Source organism: Orycteropus afer, unplaced genomic scaffold, assembly GCF_000298275.1.
Source record: "Orycteropus afer afer isolate SDZICR_OR568_19922 unplaced genomic scaffold, OryAfe1.0 scaffold00124, whole genome shotgun sequence".
NCBI lineage: Eukaryota > Metazoa > Chordata > Mammalia > Tubulidentata > Orycteropodidae > Orycteropus > Orycteropus afer.
The window spans coordinates 4,423,599-4,443,356 of NW_006921711.1; the positions used below are offsets into that span (position 1 = coordinate 4,423,599).

A 19,758-nucleotide genomic window follows, 5' to 3' on the forward strand; every position below is an offset into this window, starting at 1 on the left:
GAATTATCGAACCCAGGAGAGAGGTGGCGGGTGCTTTGGGAGGAACAGTTGAAGAAAGGGCTGGAGGGAGGCAGCATGTCTGGCCTGGCAGGAATAGGCCTTTGTTTATTGCTGGTAATCCTGTTTTCCTCTTGTGGGATTAGAGGAGGTCAGAACATGTGGCCTCCTTGCCCTTTTTGTAATCCTGAAGTATAACGCTGTCAGTGATATGCCTACAAGAATATCAGTTAATAGTATTATTCAAATGTACAGACCAACCACTAAAGCTAAAGATGGGGGGGCGGGGGAAGATGACATTGACCAATGCAATCAAGATCCAATGATAATTACTGGTGATTGGAAGGTAAAAGGTAGAAATAAAGAAGCATCCATAGTTAGGAAATACAGCCTTGGTGAAAGAAATGATGCCAAAAACTGCATGACTTAATTTTTTAAGACCAATGAGAGCCAAATACAACTTTGATTATATCCCACCTCAATTTAGAAAGCATTTGAAGGGCAAATTTCTCTCAATGAACACAAATGACTGAAGACCAGACAAGTTATGGAATGACATCAAGAACATCATACATATAAAGTGTATGGAACCTTAATGTGGGGATTTGTCAGTTTTGTCATCCTGCTAAGCTTAAAATGAGCCATCCCTAAGGCAGAAAGAAGGAATCTAACTACCGTTAAGAAAGAAGATCCAGGAATGGAACATGTCCTTTGGACCTGAGATCCCTGCACTGAACCTGTTCAATCCAGGAGAATGAGAGCTGTAACACCAAACACGGCACAAAGCAGTAGCAGAGAAATGGAGGCAACAGAGGCTACAGAATCAAGAGACTAGCACAAGACAGAGTTATGGGCTTCCTAGCACACAGAGTGACAAAGTTGAGTGCCTTTTGGCAGAGGCTTGCCAGAGGAATGGGGTGGCTCTGGGCACATATCCATGGAGCTAGGCTTGCTGACCCAGAGAGCGAGAAAGCCAAGTGCCTTTGGGCCAAGACTCACTGGCACAATGAGGTGCCTCTAAGCATTTATTTCTAGAGCTAAAAGGTTAGTAACACTCTCCAGAGCAGGGAAGAGGCCAGGCCAAAGAGCTGAGGGCCAGTGAGAGATCTGCCTTTGGGCACAGCTGAAGGGAGGCTGTCCTGATTGAAGAACTATATCTTGAGCATTTCTGATCCTGAACTGAACATGTTACTTCCCTAGTAAACCCCATAAATGTGAGGGGAAAAAAAAAAAAGAAAGAAAAAACACCATACAGGAAGAAAACAAACACATTAAAAAGACAGGGAAGGAAGAAAAAACAAAATGGATATAAGAAGAGACTCTGAAACTTGCTCTTGAAAGGAGAGTAGCTAAAATGAATGGAAGAAATGATAAGTAAAAGATTTGAAAAGCAGCTTTCAAACAGTGGCTTGAGAAGACAAAGTATTATAATGAAATGTGAAAAGACCTACGGCTGGAAAACCAAAAGGGAAGAACACGCTTGACATTTCTCAAGCTAAAAGAACTAAAGAAAAAATTCACACCTCAAGTTGCAATATTTAAGGATTCTATGGGCAAATTACTGAACGATGAAAGAAGCATCAAAAGATGGACGAGTACACAGAATCATTCTACCAAAAGGAAATGGTCAACGTTCAACCATTTCAGGAGGCAGCACATGATCAAAACCTGACAGTGCTGAAGGAAAAAAGTACAAGCTGCACTATAGGAATTGGCAAAAAGTAAGTCTCCAGTAATGGACGGAATATCCACTAAGATATTTCAACAAATGGATGCAGGGCTGGAGGGGCTCACTCGTTTATGTCACGAAATTTGGAAGACAGCTATGTTACCAACCAACTGGAAGACATCCATATTTGTACCTATTCCAAAGAAAGGTGAATCAACATAAATTATCAAATAATATTATTAATATTACACGCAGTAAAATTTTGTTGACGCTAATTCAAAAATGGTTGCAGAAGTATAGTGAGAATTCAAGCCAGATTCAGAAGAGGGCATGGAATGAGGGATATCATTGCTGATTCCAGACGGACCCTGGATGAAAGCAAAGAATACCAGAAAAATGTTTACCTGTGTTTTATTGACTATGCAAAGGCATTCAACGGTGTGAATCATAATAAATTATGGATAGCAATGAAAAGAATGGAATTCCCAAACACTTCATTGTGCTCAGCCAGAACCTGTATACCAGTTAAGAGGTGAGGTGAAGTCTAGTCATTCTTACTTCTGAGGAGCATTCAGGCCATACTTCTTGTAAGACAGATTTGTTTATTCTTCTGGCAGTCTGTTGTGTGTTCAATATTTTTCATCAACACCACAATTTAAAGGTATCAATTCTTCTTCACTCTTCCTTACTTATTATTCAAACAGAACAAGGCAATAATACTGCATAGATTAAAATGTGGTATGGTGTGCATCAGGGTTGTATCCTTTCACCATACTTATTCAATCTTTATGCTGAGCAAATAATCCAAGAAACTAGACTAGATAAAGAAGAATGAGGCACCAGGAATGGAGGAAGACTCATTAACCACCTGCTTATAGGCAGATGACACAACCTCATTTGCTGAAAGGACTTGAAGCACTTACTGTGGAAGATCAAAGACTAAAACCTTCAGTATGAATTACACCTCAACATAAAGAAAACAAAAATCCTCACAACTGGACCAGTAAGAAGCATCACTATAAATGAATAAAAGATAGAAGTTGTCAATGATTTCATTTTACTTGGATCCAAAATCAACACTCATGGAAGCAGCAGTTAAGAAATCATACAACATACTGCACTGGGAAATCTGCTGCAAAAGACCTTTTTAAAGTGTTACAGAAGAAGTCACTTTGAAGACTAAGGTACACCTGACCTAAGCCATGATATTTCCAATAGCTTCATATGCATGTGAAAGAAGGGCAAAGAGTAAGGAAGAGTGAAGAAGAATTGATACCTTTAAATTGTGGTGTTGATGAAAAATATTGAACACACAACAGACTGCCAGAAGAATGAACAAATATGTCTTACAAGAAGTATAGCCTGAATGCTCCTTAGAAGTAAGAATGACTAGACTTCACCTCACCTATTTTGGTCATATTGTCAGAAGGGACAAGTTCCTGGAGAAGGATATCATGCTTGATAAAGTAGAGGATCAGTGAAAAAGGGGAAGATTCTCAACAAGATGGATTTACTCAGAGGCTCAAGCATAGCAAGGATTGTGAAAATGGCATAGGATGAGGTAGTGTTTTGCTCTGTTGTACACTGGGTCTCTATGAGTTGGAGCCAACTCAACAGCACCTAACAACACATAAGCTATGAATTTAGTTAATAATAATTCATCAATATTGCTTCATCAATTATAACAAATGTACCAGAGTAATGTAAGATGCTGGTAACAGGAGAAAAGGTACACAAAAGGTGTCTTAGTTCTCTAGCTGTACTATAACAGAAATACCACAAGTAGATGGCTTTAACGAACAGGAATTTATTTTCTTACAGTTTAGAAAGCTAAATGTTCAAGCTCAGAGTGCCAGCTCTAGGGGAAGAACAGGCTAAATTCCAAGTTTAAGAGTGCTGGCTATAAGGGAAAACATTCTCTCTCTGGATTCTGGGTGGAAGACCCTTGACCTTGGCTTCACCTCTGCTGTCTCAGCCTACTAGAGCAAGCTGGAGAATTCTTGCTCGCATAGCTGCAGGGGCTGAGGAACTCAAGACTGACAGGTAGTATAGCAGCATGTTGGTTACTGAGACTGAAGGCTCACAGGCTGTGAAGGCAATAATCTCAAAATCCACAGGCAACATGGCAGGCCACTGGCTCAAGTCCAAGAACTAGAGATGATGACTGGCCAAATGGATTCTTTCCATACATGCTGGAAGCAGGCCACAGACTAAAGGCAACTCCCCTTCAACTGATTAACCACTCATAGCAGATTCTACCATGGAGGTGATTTTAACACATTTGATCTCATTATGGTAGATAATGCTATCACAGCTGCCAAGCCACTCAAAATCACAGCCTAGACAAATTGACACACTCCTTAACTACCACAGGGGAGATAAAGGATATATATGAGAATTTTCTGTAGTTTCTGCGCAAGTTTTCTATAAATCTGTAACTGCTCTAAAAAATACTCCATTTTTAAAAAGTAGAGTAAAAATAAAAATAATTACATATGATCATTTAAAATGAAATATTCAGATGGTCAAAAAATAAGTGACTTCTAAAAAGAAAAAAGAAAAAAAAAGTGTTTTCTATGTGTCAGAGGACCGAAAATAGCAAATCATTCTAGTACATACTTTAAATAAGTAGTACCATGTAATACTACAGAATTCCTTTTACAAACATTTCCAGCATTAAATAATGTGAAACTAACTAAATCTTAGAATAGTTCTTCTCTGCAATTTACCACAAAAGTTTCTTTTTTTTCTTTTTTTTTTTTTCCCCCTCCTTTGGTAATGAAGATTTGAAGTTTTCAATGACTACTCCTATAGTAAGTATAAGTATCAGAGTTTCTGAGGTACGTTAAGTATAGGAAGAGAAATGGGTCACAGGAAAATTGGATGAGTAAATCAGAGTACATCAGATTATGAGTTAAGAAGTAAGTCACAGCATGTGTTAGACTACTGGCAGGTAAGGCAAAGTGTGTTGGAAGGAACAGATAAGAGGAAACATGTTGCTGGATGTTAAGGAAAAGGTTTTCAGGATGAGTTGCTGAATAAGATTGTAGGAATGCATATCAGATTATCTGTTCAGGAGGCACTAAAGACAGAAACATGGAAATTCCAATTAAAATGTGGTTTACAATCAAATTGATAGATGAGACAACTTGGCTTTGTCCCCACAGCACTTTGAAGTGGCAAAATGATAATAAAATGAAATCAAACAGATGATTTTCCTAAAGCACTTCCTTTAAATTCTGATTAAACATCTGCATTAATTAAGGACTTCAAAAACATAATAAAATATGAGGAAACTGATTGCAGCAGCACATTAAAATAGTAATATACTACAACAAAGAGGAGATAATATCAAAACTCCCAAAATGGTTCAGTTATTGGAAATCTATTACTACAATTCACCCTATTAATATATCAAAAGAGAAAAAAAAAAAAAACTCAAGGTTACAACAAAAATACTTACTTGGTGAGATTAAGAAGGATATACCAGAAATATTTATCCATGGCTGTTAATGAGGGAAAAAGAATGCTTACTGTACATCCTTTTTTAAAATTTTATTTTTCCTAAAGTTGGGTTAAAATCTTACAGGGCTTTGTAGAAACATTAAAAATTAAAAGTTAGTCTTACAGAATATCTAGGTCAACTGGCATAACAGAGGCCACAAAGACAATGTTCTACATCCTACTTTGGTGAGTAGTGACTAGGGTCTTAAAAGCTTGTGAGCAGCCATTTATGATGCAACTAACTATTTGTCTCTGCATCTGGAGCAAAGAAAAATGAACAACATCAAAGACTGAAGAAAACAACTAATTCAAAACACTAATGAGCCACACAGGAGCTCTGATAGCATAGTGCCTAAGGCATTTGACTGCTCACCAGAAGGCTGGTGGTTCAAACCCACCAGCCACTCCTCAGAAGGAAGATTGGGCAATCCTACTTCCGTAGTGATACTGCCTCGGAAACCCAAGGAGGGGTCGCTATGAGTTGGGGCCAACTCGACGGCAAACAAGAACAACAACAACAATGAGCCTCATGAACCACAGCCTCTACTACCATGAGACGAGAAGAACTAGATGGTGCCTGCTACCACTACTGACTACTCTGGTCACGATGACAATGGAGACTTCTGGTAAAATGATGGAATAGGCAGACAAGCTCCACAGACCATCTCTCTTCAACAAAATAAAACCAGTTGACAGTGATAGAGAAGATAACCCTGGAGCCCTGAGCTTTGAAAGGAAGTATAGAAAAGTGGATTGGGCACCAACTAGTGGAAAAACCTGAATGAAAACAGTGAATATGGAGACAGTTGGAGCAGTGGACTGTCAGCTACTCTGACATGACTGACAGCCTGAATATTTCCAAGTGGTGTTGGGACCTGAGAATTGACCTAAAGATCAGCCCTGGTCACCAATGGCTGCAGGGACAACTACCCTGGTAGCCTATGACTAGGAAGGAAAACAGCAAAGAGGGAGACAACTTGAGCTATGGACTTCCGGCAGTCCAGAGGGAACAGCCATTTTGATTGTTTACACGTGGTGGCAATTTTGGATATTTAAAGTGTCGAGGGTGCAACCATTTTGAATGCTTACAAGTGGTAGCCATTTTGGATTTTAAAGTGACAATATTCTCACTTGGATTCCAAGGACCTAAGAACAGGCTCTGTTTGCCAAGGATGGCGGGGAAATACAGGAGAAAGACAATGGGAAAGGAGACAGGTGGTGACTGTATAAGTGCTGCCAACTACCAAAGAGAAGAGCACAGCAATAGTACCCTGCTGTGTTAGACTGAGTTCTCTGGAGAAACAAAACTAATAAAGCTTATAGAGATAGAGAAATTTATCTTAGGAAAATGGCTCACACACTTAGAGAAGCTGGCAAGTCCCAAATTCTTGGATTAAACGTCAAGCTGGAGGCTTTTCCTGACTCACACAGCTGCAGGGGCTGAGGAGCTCAAGGTTGGCGGTAGTATACTGGCTGTTGACTCCAAGGAATGACAAATCCAAGATCTCCAAGACAAATGGTGGATTGTTCACTCATGGACTGTTGTAGACATAATCCCAATCCACAGAAGAGGGTCTCTTTTCCCAGGATGTCCATAAATATACTGGAAGCAGGCCACACCCCTAGGGAAACTCCCTTTCAATGGACTGGCTGCTCAAAACATATACATATGATCCCATCATTGAAACAACCCACAACACAATTGCTTAAACCACACATAATGGTGGTCCAGCCAAGTTGACACACAGCTCCAACTATCACAACTGCTTATGTAAATAACATACAAAGAAAACGAAAATCATGGGCAAGTTACTCCAATATACAATCACCAATTAAATATAAAACACATAAACGTCACAATGCCTCAGAGACAACAGAGTATCACAGTCCACACAAAGAAGCAAGATAAAGCAGGAAAAACACAGGACCAGGATACAGACCCAAAACACATCTCTGAGGAAGACGCAACACTGGAACTCCCTGTAAGGAATTCTAAAGAATTGTATTTAGGTATCGTCAACGAATTGAGAGAGAGATCAAGAAGGCAAATACCAAAAAAAAATGAGGAAAACACAGAGAAAACCCTAGAACAATTTCAAAAGAAAATACAAGAACAAAATGACAAAATAAATGAAAACTTAGAAATGATACAAAATCTATAGACAGAAATCCAGAAGATTAATACTAAATTCTCAGAAATAAATAACTCATTGAATGGGCAAAGGAGCAGAATTTAATCAATGGAAGACAGAATTAGTGAGATTGAAGGCAAACACCTCAATACTTCTTTGGAAAGGGAAAAATCAGAAAAAAGATCAAAACAAAATGAAGAAAGCCTAAGGTTCATATGTTGTTATTGTTAGGTGCCGTCGAGTCATTTCCGACTCATAGCGACCCCATGCACAGCAGAACGAAACACTGCCCGATCCCATGCCAGCTCCACAATCCCTGCTATACTTGAGCCCATCATCGCAGCCACCGTGTCAATCCATCTCATTGAAGGCCTCCCCCTCTTTCGTCAACCCTCCACCCTACCAAGCATGACATCCTTCTCCAAGGAATGGTCCCTTCTGACAAAATGACCAAAATAGGTGAGATGAAGTCTGGCCATTCTCGCTTCCAAGGAGCATTTCGGGTGCACTTCCTCCAGGACAGATCGTTCATATGGGATACCATCAAAAGGAATAACCTACATGTAATCAGAATTCCAGAACAGGAAGAGACTAATAAAACCACAAAAAAAAATTGTCTAAGATTGGCACAACATGGTCCACAAAGAAAATTTCTACATCCTACCTTGGTGAGTAGCGACTAGGTCTTAAAAGTTTGTAAATGGCCATCAACAGTACAACTATTGGTCTCTCCTCATCCAGAGCAAAGAAGAGTGAAGAAAATCAAAGATGCATGGAAACAATTAGTCCAAAGAACTCATGCACCAGGTGAATCTCAGTCTCCATAACTGTGAGACCAGAAGAATTAGATGGTGTCTGGCTACCACTACAACCACTGCTCTGAAAGGGATCACCACAGAAGGTCCTGGATAGAATAGGAGAAAATATGGAACAAAACTCAAAATCATAAAAAAGATCGGGTTTACTGGTCAGAAAGAGACTGCTAGAACCCCTAAAACTATGGCCATTAGTTACCCTTCAAGCTGTAACTGAAGTCACCCCAGTCTTTCAATTTTCAGCCAAACAACAGACAGGTCTATAAGGTGAACAATAACACCAGAGAGGTATGCACTCCTTAAAACAATCAACTATTCACTATCAAAGGGCAGCAATCGGCCAGAGACAGAATTCAGAAGCCAAGAAGAGTTAGGGAAGAAGGATGAATGGAAACAGGAAACACAGGAGGAAGTGAGATGAGCGCTATTACACTGTGGGGACTGTAATCAATGGCATGAAACAAAATATATATGAATTGTTGAATGGAAAACTGATTTGTCTGTAAATTTTCACCCAAATCCTAGTTGTTGTTGTTATGTGCCGTTAACTAGGACCTGACTCATAGTGACCCCTCCTTGGGTTTCCGAGGCAGTATCACTATGGAAGTAAATGAAAAAAAATACAGATGAAGGAACATGAATCAGCTCAGAAAGGCTAACAAATTCTTCCAAAATTGCATAGCTAGTAAGTGGCTAGTAAAACAAAAGAAGAACTGAGATTTGCTTACCTCGAAAGCTCATCTTCTTTCTCCTGCAATACACTGCCTAAAGTTCAATTAATGGATATTCTATCAGCAAATTCAGATCAAATTCAAGAAACTTTTGCTACTAGATAATTTGAAAATTCTACTTATAATCACTACAAATGTACTCAAGATAGTTAAAGCAAATGAATGTGAACAAATTAAAAGAAATCAGAGAAGTAGCTTGATATAAACTAAATCAGCTATGTCAGGTCCTGTATTCAGTTCTCAAAAGGACTGGGTGCCTGTTTGCAGTTCCCAGAATAGGCCAGCATCCACAGTATTCCTCAGTCCAACTTGAATAACAATCAGGGGAGGAAAAAGAACAGCTCAGGTAGACTTTTCAATCTGTGTCTTTCTGGAATGATGATCCTATGCCACCTACAGTTTATCTCTGACTTTTACCTCATCCACTTTGGTCATGCTGAGTTTGTTTTCCTGACTTACTTTGATTAAATTCTTGGCACACAAAACCTGACAATAAATATCTGTTCTTTCCCTTTTGATTTACCTAAACAGAACCTGAAGTTCTTCTTCCTGCACTGGTTTTTTATTTTGTTTCTTTTTCCTGTCAATAACCTACCATCAGTTGAACATTCTTATTAGATCTCTCAATAGGCTCTTTAGCACTTTCCCTTGGATATCCACCATTATAACCACCTTATCCTAGAAGTACAGGAGCAGTGGTAGAACTCTTGCCTTCCATGCAGAAGACCAGGGTTTGATTCCTAGCCAATGCACCTGATGCACAGCTACCACATGTCTGTCAACGCAATCCCGTGTGTTGGTATGATGGTGAACAGGTGTCAGTACACCTTCCAACTGAAAACGGACTAGGAAGAAAAGCTTGGAAATCTTCCAAAAACCAGCCAATGGAAACTCTATGGAGGACAGTGGTCCAAAACTCAACCAATTGTGGAGATGGTGCAAAATGGGGCATCATTTTGTTATTATACAGGGGTCGCCATCAGTCAGGGGCCAAGTCAACGGCAGATAACAGCAACAACAAGCCTTGATCCACAGGGAAAGTGGGAAATGATGGTGAATCAAAGCAGAACTACTGCTTTGTGAGGGGCCAGACTGGAGAAATGGGGTCATGCTAAGCAAAGTATTCAGAAGTTACTTGCATGCCTATGTGAAATGAAAGCTTGTTATCAAGAAACAAATGGGAAAAGTACAAAGAAATATTTTCAATTCATAAAATTTTCCTTGGCTCCCAATACTGAAAGCCAATGATTCATAGGTTTCAAATCATTGGGAAAAGGTAGCTAAATTATCCAGACATAACTGCTAGTGAACCTGTTACATCATCCTACTTATTAGTTACCTAGTGCATTCACACAATGTAAAGCCAGGAAAATCTCATGACACCAAGTAAGCATTAACTTGCTTCCTCTGTAAGAGGTTTCAGGACATTCCCCTGCTCTAATCATTTCTGCCTCAAATGTTTCTAAGAGTCAGATACTGTACATTACCCTGCAAAGCTACTGTGAACAGCAAATGGTGGTGTGGAGGCAAACAAGATGTTTATCTTAAAAAGAGAAGGGAAAATTCATACCAGAAGGAGCATTAAAAGTTCTCATACCTCACAAGAAAACAGACATTTCTAACATCCTTACCAGTAAACAACATCCAGTGGTGCAAAGTAATTTTTCATTATCAGGTCAGCAAAATAAGCTTCTGTCTCCCGGCAGGCAGTTCCATTTCCAATCACCACTGTACTGCAACTTCAAGGGAAAAACAGGATGAGAAACTGGACAAGCTCAAGTCAATTTTTGAAATCAACCAAGAGAAAATGTACAGAATACACAAATATTATTATGAGATGCTCTTATTCTTTCATATGTCAAAACAGCCTCTCCACTGTTTCACAGGGGATATCTAGGTTTACATACAGTAAAAGACACTACCACAGGTAAAACCTCTGCATTTGATACAGGAAACAGTAGAAAAATAATTTATGGTCACACAATCTAAAGAACAGTTAGCTTTCTTCTCATGTAAAAGGAACCAAAATTAGAAAATCAGATAGCAGTAAGTAAACTCTGGAGCATTCTAAACCATAGTAAAGACATAAGATTGAATATATGACATGTTGTCAAATAATTTCTGAGGCTTCTAACTATTACCACATCCATTCCTCAGCCCCATGTGGGGAAAGGGGAGGAAGCTCAAACAGAGAAATTAAATGCTCACACTCATATTACCACTTCTGTTTAGTTATGGTGGTATGGAGCATGGAGTAGCACTCCTCTGGAATCTCCATGTTGACAAGGTGCCTTCTTTCTCTCCAAGGCACTTCTGTTAATCCCTCCCTCTAAACCCAGGGCTTCAAAGGTCTCTCTAATTGGCTGAGCCACAGAGGTACACAAAACATTAGTCATTTTCATACTTGAAATTCAGCAAAAGTCTCTTTATTTTCTCTGCCTCTCGAAAGCCTTGTCCAGAATGCAAGTAGACTACATCAGTATGAAGTATCTGACCTTAGAAAAAAATGAACAGAATAAGCCATTTTCTAAGAAATTACAAAACAAAACACACCAGTGATGTAATCAGACAAGTTGTAACAGAAAAGGGAACTAGTTTAGCTATCTTTTTGAATACTGTCTGAATCATGCATATTCAGTAAATCAGAGTATCCCTAAGCACTCTGAAAATTTCTTACATTCAAACTCAAAAAGACTCTATTTTGCTACATGAAACCAAGATAAACTGGATAATAAGCCATAATAGCTAAAAGAGAAAAAGTACTTAATAATATCAAATTTTAATAATAATAAAAGCTAACATTTACTGGAGAGTTATTATATGAGATACTGTTGTGATACCTTATTTCTTGATTTGAGAAACACATATATGAGTTTGTTCACCTTAGGGGAACTGAGTTGCATATATATGAATATATATGAATTGTGAACTTTTCTGTTTCATACCATATTTCAGTTTAAAAAAAATTAATTTGAGGATAACCACCTAAAGCATGTAAATGAATAAGCTAAGTTACAAATTTATAAAGTTAGAGAAAGAATAATGGAATAATCCCAAAGCAGAAGGAAGAAAATCCTAAAGTTAAAAGCAGAAATTAATGAAACGGAGAAAAAATGCAAAAGAAAGGATCAACAAAGTTAATTCTTAGAAATACTTATAAGTAAAACACACTTTCAACAATGTCAGTCGAGAAACAGAAAAGCTAGACAGCACACACAAATAATGTGAGAACAGGAAAGGGACATAACTAAAGATTCAGCAAAGAAAAAAAAGAGACAGAAAACATCTTTAACATTTTTATGGCAACTTTATGACAATTTAGATTAAGTGTTTGAATAGATAAATTCCTTAAAATATCTTATTTACTAAACAAACTAAAAAAGAAAAATATATATTAAAAATTTGTAAGAATTATCTTATAATCAACATAATAATTGTAGTAACCCACTACCCACTACCCACTGCCATCGAGGCCACTGACTCATAGCAACCCCCACTGGGTTTCTGAGGCTGTAAATCTTTATGGAAGTAGACTGCCCCATGTTCCTTCCCTGGAATGGCTGATGGGTTTGAACTGACAACCTTCTGGTTAGCAGTCAAATGCCTTAGGGATTGTGCCACCAGAGCTCCTTAATAACTATAGTAGTTGTTAAAAATCAACTCCTCACTGCTCGTGCGGGAAAAAAGTCAATTTCAACCAAAAGATACTAGTCCCAGATAGTTTTATAGGTAAACTATATAAAAATGTCAAGAAAAATGTAATTCTAATCTTGTGTAACTCTTTCAGAAAAGGGGTGGGGGAAATCTCAACTCACTGGATGATGATATAACTTTCACATCAAAAATGACAGACAGTGTAAGAAAGAAAAACTATATCACCACAACTACAACAAAAGAAACCAAGTATCTCCACAGAATTCAAAAAATCAGAAAGCAGGAACAACGCATTGATACATACTGAAGTGCAGTGAATTACTCAATAAGGCTCTTCTAGCCATGGTCTTTGTAACTTCTACCAGATAACTGGGTGGGACTATGCAAATGTGAGGTGCTTTTAGCCCATCAAGGGGACTGAATAGGTTGTTACTAATGTAAATAAGGTACATGGAACCCTGGGGGTGGTACTGTGCAAATAAGGTGTATGGAACCCTAACTTGGGCATTGGTCAGTTTTGCCATCTCACTAGACTTAAAATGAGCCATCCCAGAGATGGGAAAGAGACTCCTACTACCAAAAAGAAAGAAGAACCAGGAGTGGAACGCATCTTTGGACCTGATATTCCTGCACTGATAAAACAAGAAGCAGTTACAGAGAAGCCATGGTAGAGAAACCCTGGCAGCAGACACCAGCATGAGACAGAACAGTGGGCTTCCTGACCCATGGAGTGAGAAAGCTGAGTGTCTTCAGCTAGGAGGCTTGACAGCAGAGTGAGGTGCTCCCTGGGCACCTTCAGCATAGTGAAAAGAACTCTATAACACTAGCCAGAGAAAGGCACAGGCCAGGCCAAGAGGCATGACTGCATGCATGGCTGAGGGGAGGCTGTCCTGATCAAAGAATTATTTCTTACTGAACCTGATTGTAACCTGTTAGTTCCCTAATAAACCCCATAATCATGAGTAATGTCTGTAAATTCTTTGTGGCCACTGCAACAAACATTGAACCCAGGAGAAAAGTAGAGAGTGCTGTGGGAGGGATGGCTGGTGTCAAAACTGGGAAGACTGTTGGAGGGTGGGGACACATCTGACTTCCACTTCACAGGAATAAGCCTTGGGCTACTGACACTGATGGTGATTCTCTCAACCTTCCTGAAGGTAGAGGAGGTCAGATGATACTGCCCCCATAACTTCTTTGCAGAGAGATATATATAGGTGTGTGTGTGTGCGTGTGTGTGTGAGGCTACAAGTCCATATGTATGTATCTTCCATAGTCTGTTTTAGTAGGTAAGATTTTTCCAAGAATCTACCAATTTGGTAATTTCATTTAAGATTTATAATACCTATATAGTATAAGTATTTATGCAACAGGAAACAGAAACAAAAAGCGATGGAGTTACTAAGCAATGGCAGAAAGAAACTTATCCCAATTGCAACAGAAATGTAGAAAGAAATAAGGAGTAATAAAACATGTAAATATATAATTAAATAGGAAAAAAATACTGACTGAACAAAGCAATAAAAATGTCATATTTAAAATATATAGAGAAATAAAATGCATCACAATGATAAACAGAAGCTAATAGAAAAAACAGAGTTACAAAATTCTAAAGTCTACCCTCACGTAAACCTCACTATTTCCACTATGGCATAAATGATGTAATATATTGAAGGTCTTGATCAAAGAATAAAAGAAATATAAACTTTGATTTCCTTGTTCCCATAGCCCTGTAGGTTAAGAAAATAATTTTCTAATCCTTGAAAATAAGCATTTTTAAATCCTCATGAAATACAATAAAACCTATGATCAGCCAAATAATTTTTATGTAAAAAGGTGAAAGACTACTTACTGGTAGGAGAAATTATAGCTAATTTGCAACCATGTTTATAACCAGGATCCACTCCCATCAAGGTACGCCCTGGAACGGGACTTGTTAAAAGGAGCTGGCGAAGATTCCGTCCAAACATCATGACTGATTCTTTTTCTGCATCTGATGTTAGTTTGGCTCTTTGCAAATAGAAAAGAGAAAAATAGAGTACTTAGTTTTCCTTTCAGTCAAATTTCTTTCCAGAAAATGTGAAAAATTCATTTTGTGCAGTTTTTCCCAACAGGAGCATTTATTTTGACAAAATTCCTTAAAAGGAAAAAACCTTATACAAAAATTACAGAGTCCATTCTATCCTAGTCAAGTAATCAAATGATTTAAAGCTAAATGGCAGCACTAGGATTGGAGAAAGATTCATTAACAACCTGAGGAATGCAGATGACACAACTTTGCTTGCTGAAAGTGAAGAAGATTTGAAGAATGTACTGATGATGATTAAAGACTACTACGTTCAGTATGGATTACACCTGAACATAAAGAAAACAAAAATCCCCACCACTGGACCAATAAGCAGCATCATGATAAATAGAGAAAAGATTAAAGTTGTCAAGAATTTCATTGTACTTGGATCCATAATCAATGCATAAGGAAGAAGCAGTCAAGAAATCAAAGGAAGTCTTGCATTGGGCAAATCTGCTGCAAAAGACCTCTTTAAAGTACTTAAGAGCAATAATGTCCTTTGAACACTAAAGTCAACCTGACTCAAGCCATGGCATTTTCAATAGCCTCATATGTACATGAGAGCTGGACAATGAATAAGGAACACCACAGAAGAAATGATGTATTTGAATTGTGGTGGTGGAAAAGAATATTGAATGAACCATGGAACCACAGAAAAACAAACAAATCTGTCCTGAAAAAAGTGCCGCTGGAATGTTCCTTAGAAACAAGAATAACCAGACCTCATGTCTTGTACGTTGGTCATGTTTCAGAATGTGTCAGTGCCTGGAGAAGGATATACTTGGAAAAGTGAAGAGTCAGTGAAAAAAGAAAAGACCCTCAACAAGATGAATTGACACAGTGGCTGCAATGACAGGCTCAAGCACAGCAAAAATTGTAATGACGGCACAGGACCAGGCAGTGTTTCATTCTTTTGTACACAGGGACACTATGAGTTGGAACCGACTTAATAACACCTAACAACATAAATTCTCCAAACCCACCTTCTTTCTGTTTTCTCTTTATATATAAAGCTTACATACATTAAATGTGGGTATGATAGAGAAATAGAGAGCATGTGCACAAGATTTGGATACCACTTGAGATGTTCAATGAAAATTTATCAATCATGAAATCAGAGTAACAAATAATTGAATCATATCATATCATCAAATCTTAGTTTTACACCTTCACGGGGGTGTGTGTGTGTGCGCGCGCGCGCGCGCGCGCATATGTATATGTCATCTCATTCTACACCATCTCCCACATCTATTGCCTTATCATACTCACAGTGATGTGAAGTGATGTGACTTAATGACAGATAATAACTAGTAAAGAGTCACGCTTCATGTAAATACCTTACCAGTGTTATCCAAATAAGTTACTAAAACCTTAAAAAAAAAAATAAACACTAGAATAAAAATATATGTATATAATGGGCTTAATGTATTTGGAAACAAAGCTTTTATAGAAACTCTTTACATATTATGTCCTGATATTCATGAGAATTTATAAAAAGCAGGTCTTCTCTATTAGACCACGTCAGGCCACTGACAAGGAAACTGAGAGTGAAATGTTGTTGTTGTTGTTGTTATGTGCCGTCGAGTCGGCCCCAACTCATAGCGACCCCTCCTTGGGTTTCCGAGGCAGTATCATTACAGAAGTAGGATTGCCCAACCTTCCTTCCGAGGAGTGGCTGGTGGGTTAGAACCGCCAGCCTTCTGGTTAGCAGTCAAGTGCTTTAGCCACTATGCTACCAGAGCTCCTAAGAGTGAAATAGCAATTCAAAATATATTTCACACCAGTGCTGAGAAAAAAATATCTACATATAAAAAGCACATGGTTGGTAATTTTCTGGCTTAATTCAGTTTCGTAATGCTTTTCTCTCGTGAGCACCAATGTTTCACTATCACCCTCAACCTCCCAAATGTAGTCAAACAAGATAAAAAGTATGATTACAGGTATTTCTAAATCTTCACATGGTTGGTAATTTTCTGGCTTAATTCAGTTTCGTAATGCTTTTCTCTCATGAGCACCAATGTTTCACTATCACCCTCAACCTCCCAAATGTAGTCAAACAAGATAAAAAGTATGATTACAGGTACTTCTAAATCTTCACATTCCTTTTTTTATTTATTATTAAGCGAAAATTTGTTATAAGCCTTATCTAAGGTACTATGATGAGTGTGAGACACAATGCTGAAAATATAATGTCACTGCCTATCTTGGTTCTCCAGTGCTACTATAACTGAAATACCACAAGCGGATGGCTTTACCAAACAAGAATTTACTCTCTTACAGTTTAGGAGGCTACATGTCCAAATTCAGACTCCTGGCTCTAGAGACTAGCTGAAGGCTACTTGATGATCCTGGGCTTTGCTCTGCCACTGATTCCAGGGCCACTGGATCTAGAGGCTTCCCGAACCTCATTCAGCTGCTGGCTGCTAAAGTGGACAAACCCATGGTCAAAACAATGTCACAATCCCAAAATCGGAAAGCAAACACAGCAAACCACTGGTTCAAGTTCAGGAACAATCCCAAGACTGGCAGGTAACATGGCAGGCCACTCAAATGAAGACTCAGCCAAATGCAGGATTTGGATGTGCCAAAACCTAGCGACCTTCCTCAAAGCTTCTCCTTATATACTAGAAGTAATCTATACTCTGATGGTACCTAATTAGCTGCTCCCAGAAGACTCCACCATGGAGTTGAATCTACCACATCCAATCTCATCAAGGAAAATAACCGTATCCAGCTACCCAGCCATTCAAAACCACAGTCTAGCCAAGTTGACACCCAACCTTAATGCCCTAAAGACCACGGGTCTAGCAAAAGAAAGAAAGAAAGAAAGAAAGAGACAAGTATAAAGCAGTAAGTGCTATACTAATGGAAATACATGTGAGGGATACGTAAATTAGGAAAACCTTCTAGAGGAAAGCCAATCAAGAAAGGTAAGACTTAACCAAACATTCAGTCCTGGGAGAAAGAGTTCATGAAAGAACCTCCTGGTCCATGCTCATGAGGAAAAGGCCCTTGTGTTGGTGATTCAAGGTCGTGTCCATGGTGCCTTCCCAGCCTCCAAAGCCTGTTTGCCCAAGACCTCGCCTTAGAAATTCTGTAAGAAGCTGTGGTGGTGTAGTTTGTAGGCATTTGGGCTGCTAACCAGAATATCAGCCTTCAAACCCACCACCTCCTCTGCAGGAGACAGAAAGAAAGAATTGCGGAATTCGGGTAAGATGGAGGAATAGGCAGAAGGACTGCACAGACTGTCTTCAACAAAGAAAAGGGGAATCAATTAACAAGATACAGAAGATAATCCTGGAACACTGACCTTTGAAAGGAAGGACACAGAAAAGGACAAAACTCAAACTAGTAGAAGAATTTGCACGAAAACACCAAAAAACGAGACATACAGAACTGTGGTCTGGCAGCAATCGCAGTGGCACAAACAGCTTGGATATTTCCGAGTGGAATTAGGACCTAAAAATTAACCTAAAAATCAGCCCTGCTAGCCCTGGACTGCACAGAGGACTGCTTTGGTGGCTGAGGAATAAAAGGGGGAAGCAGCGAAGAGGAAAGAGGAATGCACTCTTGCCTGTCCAGAGGCCACAGCCATTTTGATTGTTTGCAAATAATTTGACCATTTTGGATAATTAAAGCGACTGCGTTCACCCAAATTCCAGGGACATAACAACAGACTCCACTTGCCGGGAAATACAAGGACATCTGGGATGCCAACGACTGGAAGGTTGCCAGTTCTCAGCTTTTTATCTTTTCCCTGTTCTGGTTCCATTTTTTTTTTTTTTTTTCTTTCTCATGGTCAACCCCATTGCTTGTTTTCTTTTTGCATTTTTCCCATTTTTATCTTCATTATTACTGCACTCTATCTTTTGTCTCTTAATTGCCCCCTCCCTAGAAATAAAGAGACTTTTTGCCTTTTTTTTTCTAGTTATTGCTTCTGTGTGATTACACAGTGTGTTTTCTGTCCATTTGATTTTACTTTTCTGATGGATATTCAATTGTTAGTTTTATCCAATTGAGTGGAAGAAAGTAACAGTCCCCATACAACATAACTACACCAACACCTCCTGCAGCTTCATTTAGTGAATGAGAGCCACCACTTCCATCTCCAACAATGGGATGATGATAAAAAACTACTAAGAAGAGCCTGACTCATCCTTAGCTGCTCTTCACAAATAGTTAAAAGAGAGCTAAACTAAACAATGTCACAATGCCTCGGAGACAATATACCATCACAGTCCACACAAAGAAGCAAGATTAAGAGGTAGATACAAGGGAGCAAAATACAGATACTGAACACATCCCTCAGGAAGAAGCAGTATTGGAACTCCCCGATAAGGAATTCAAAAGAATTATATTTAGGTATATTCAAAAGATTGAGAGAAAGATCAAGAAAAGTACTAAGAAAATTAAGGAAAACATATATAAAATCCTAAATAAATTTCAGAAGAAAATAGAAGAACAAAATGACAAAATTAATGAAAAATTAGAACTGATTCTAAATCGACAGACAAAAATCAAGAAGATTAATATAAAATTTTCAGAAATAGATAACACAGTGAACAAGGAAAGGAGTAGAATAGAATCAATGGAAGGCAAAATGAATGAGATGGGAGACAAATACTAGAATACTTCTTTTGAAAGAGATGAATAAGAAAAAAAGATCAAAACAAAATGAAGAGGGACTGAGGTTCATGTAGGATACCATCAAAAGGAATGACTTACATGTCACTGGAATTCCACAAAAGGAAGAGAAAAATAAAACCACTGAGAAAATTGTCCAAGATTTGTTGGAAGAGAACTTCCCTGATATGATGAAAGGTAAGAATATATCCATTAAAAAGTTCAATGAACTGCAAACAGGACAGACTCCAAAAGAAAATCACAAGACATATCATCAGCAAATTCATCAAAACCAAAGACAAAGAAAGGATCTTGAAACCAGTACATGAAAAAGAAAAACAAACTTACTGACAAAAGACAACCAATAAAAATAAGATCTGATTTCTCAGTAGAAACCATGCAAAAAAGAAGGCAATGGGATAGTATATATAAAACCCTGAAAGAGAAAACATTTCAACCAAGAATTATATAAAAGGCAAAACTGTCCCTCAAATATGATGGTGAAATTAGGAGATTTCCAGATAAGCAGAAACTAAGGGAATTTGTTAAAACCAGACCAACCTTACAA

The 19,758-nt window shown here is 38.4% G+C and overlaps 1 protein-coding gene across 1 annotated transcript in view; it reads right to left on the reverse strand.

The window, feature by feature from the left end:
- The window catches only part of SRBD1 (S1 RNA binding domain 1), a 410,508-nt gene that overhangs the window by 236,005 nt on the left and 154,745 nt on the right, over positions 1 to 19,758 (reverse strand). The window contains exons 11-13 of the mRNA XM_042781471.1: positions 14,352 to 14,509; positions 11,253 to 11,343; positions 10,480 to 10,587 (exon numbers count right to left, since the gene is read on the reverse strand). Of these exons, the coding sequence (XP_042637405.1) occupies positions 10,480 to 10,587; positions 11,253 to 11,343; positions 14,352 to 14,509 (357 nt within the window). The remainder of the gene's footprint in view (positions 1 to 10,479; positions 10,588 to 11,252; positions 11,344 to 14,351; positions 14,510 to 19,758) is intronic.